At 53.4% G+C, this 2782-nt stretch overlaps 1 protein-coding gene across 1 annotated transcript; it reads right to left on the bottom strand.

Moving 5' to 3' along the window:
* Nucleotides 1–574: 574 nt before the first annotated feature.
* On the bottom strand, nucleotides 575–1485 carry LOC106002422 (aarF domain-containing protein kinase 4-like; the record flags this gene model as incomplete). The annotated part of the gene is made up of 4 exons (XM_013037302.1): nucleotides 1438–1485; nucleotides 1060–1164; nucleotides 799–918; nucleotides 575–641 (listed from the first exon to the last, which is right to left on the bottom strand). Coding segments are annotated over exons 1-4 (334 nt in total), but the record flags the coding sequence as incomplete, so codon positions are not given.
* Nucleotides 1486–2782: the final 1297 nt, after the last annotated feature.

The raw sequence follows: 2782 nt of genomic DNA, 5'->3' as shown, positions 1-2782 counted from the left end.
GGTTTTCTGGTGGTTTATTGGAGATAGGAGTCTCACGGTCTCTTCTGCCCGGGCTGGCTTTGAACCGAGATCCTCAGATCTCAGCCTCCTGAGTAGCTAGGATTACAGGCGTGAGCCACCAGCGCCCGGCTTGTTTTTCTTTTTGAGAGAGGGTCTTAGTTATAATCTAAATTGGCTTTATCCTCTTCAAGTGCTGGGATTACAGCTGTGTATCACCAAACATTATTCTGGCTGCAACCTTGTAAATTATTGCTTGCAGGTTTGAACAATTCTGCTGCATGATCCTATGTGTGTCACCTCACCTCTCCTAGCCTTGGTTCCTCATGTACATACTGGAAAGAAACCCTCATCAATCCTAATGGGAGAACGCGATGTGGGGGGCGGAGGTTTGACAGCTCAAGCTTTCAGTAAAGGCTGTCATAGGTGCATTCCTATTTATTTTGGCTTATCAGGCTTTTCCTTTGTCACTCTTTCCATCTCTCCCTGCTGTCTCTGATTCATCCCTTCTCTTGCTTCATTCCAATGCTGCCTTCTCAGATTTAGGTCACAGGTAGATTCCCCGAGAGTCACCTACCCCCAAAGCTGGCCAGGCGGCTGATGCGGGAGGCAGGCACCTTACGTTCCCGAGAGCGATCACTCAGCTGGGAAATGCGAACAGGTCTGAGGACAGGATAGTGGGCCCGTTGCCCAGAGAATCCAACCAACCTGCCACCACCCTTCCCCTTCCTCAAGATTGGGTTCCAGCAGTCTTCATGGGGAGTTGCTGGGTCAGGGAAGGGAGGGGGGGGGCAACGATACCTGGGGCCGAGGCATCTTCTTGGGACAGGCCTCCCGTGCCCTGTGAATATCCTCTTCACTCAGGCCTCTGCCAGGCCCATCCTGATGCAGCTTTTGGGCCCAAGAACCCCCCGGTGGTCCCTGTAAGAGACACGGACTCTGGCAAAAGAGCAGACCACACGAGGTCTGCTGCATGGCCCTTTTGGAACCCTTCCTGTCCTTTTACAACATGAAAGCCTCTCTCCACCTCTTCCGCTAGGGGTCCCCTCCCCAGCCTCTTACCCACCAGTGGGGCCTAGGCCCCAGGGCTGCACATGGCAGCCCAACGTTCCGGCCCAGCTGTTTACAGGTCCCCCGCAGTATGCCTCCTACTTCAGGCCACATTGCCTAAGGAGAAGAGGATTATTCAGATATGAACTGTAGGACTGGGTCCCCACATACTCCAGTACCCACCATCCATCAAAGGCTTCCTTCCCTGCTAATAGAGCCCCCATCCCCCACCCCTTCGTTGCTAGACATCCACATATCCTCTAGGGATAGATACTTCTACTTCTTTGAGACCCCCCCCCTTGTTGCTAGGCACCTACCATTCTTCCAGTAACCCCCCCCCCACATACACACCCCGTTACTGGGCACCTCCCCCTGTTGCTAAGCACCCACTGCTCTCAGGCGCGGGGTCCAAAAACTCGTGGGACCTCCCATGCTTCCGGGAACATGTGTAGCCCCGCCCTCCCCGGTCAGTTAGCCAATGGCGCTGCGGAAGCTTGTTGACGGGCACGAAGCGCACGTCCTTGGGAGAAAGGGAGGGGCAAGGGGCAGGGCCGAGACGCTAGATGTTGGTTTGGGTGGGGTTTCAAAGCCAGGCTGGATTGCCAAGGGCATTGCGGGGAGCAGTCGTGCTCCCTAATGCCCTTCTACTAACTTCAGAATGCCTTGTACGCGGCGGGCCTTTGAGACCACATCTTTCTGGCAAGCCTGCGCCACGCCTCCTTACACACATCACAGCCCTCTGCATAAACATCTTGCCCACCTCCCTTATTTTAATGCTTAGCAGGTTCTTTCTCCTCTGAATTCAATTCAATTAAACACTCCCTATGCACATGAAACACCTCTCTCTTTTGCACAAACACCCACATCTTGGCACCCAGCCTCCTTGTTCGTGCAGATAAATCCCCTGCCCTCACTACCCAACTGTCTCCAGCTCACACCCTCCAGCCTCTGTGTACATAAACCCCTTCACTTGCACACTGAGCCTCTCTGTTCCCTCACACACCCTGCTCTCTCTGATTCCCACCCACCTTCGGGATGGCTTGAGTGGGAGACCTCTGTTTCCTGTAGGCCTGACATTTCCCAGAACAGCTTCAGCCAAGATTCCCAGTGCTTACTCAGGAATCTTGGCATCCCAGAAAAATCGGCTCACAGACTGGCTCTGTGTGTGTGTGTGTGTGTGTAAAAGTGCTGTGGGCTTACGCTTCTCACCATCTGGAATAGAAACAGCTGTTTTCTATTCCAGGGAGGAATGTAGATTGTTCCTCACAGCACCCAGCTGTCCCTGTCCAGCACTTCCACCCTTGCCAGGAATTGGGCCTCTTGGTCCTTATCCCTTTGCTGTGTGACCTCAGAAAAGTCCTGGTCCTCTCTGAACCTCAGCTACCAACCTGTATTGTGTAGCAGGTAGGCCTCTGCCAGTGATTTCTCAGTGGTCTATTAAAAGATAACTGATTCTAAAGCCCAGGGCCTGTGACCTGTCTCTCTTTCCAATAAGTCAATTTCAAGACTAAAAGCACCTAGGGGTCTTCCTTGAAAGGTGAGGATGTGACTTAAAGAGCTGGAGGCGCCGGGCGCTGGAGGCTCACGCCTGTAATCCTAGCTACTCAGGAGGCTGAGATCTGAGGATCGCGGTTCAAAGCCAGCCCGGGCAGGAAAGACCGTGAGACTCCTACCTCTAATAAACCACTAGAAAACCGGAAGTGGCGTTGTAGCTCAAGTGGTAGAGCACTGGCCT

Source organism: Dipodomys ordii, unplaced genomic scaffold (genome assembly GCF_000151885.1).
Source record: "Dipodomys ordii isolate 6190 unplaced genomic scaffold, Dord_2.0 Scaffold10245, whole genome shotgun sequence".
Lineage (NCBI taxonomy): Eukaryota > Metazoa > Chordata > Mammalia > Rodentia > Heteromyidae > Dipodomys > Dipodomys ordii.
This window is presented reverse-complemented; position numbering and strand designations above follow the sequence as displayed.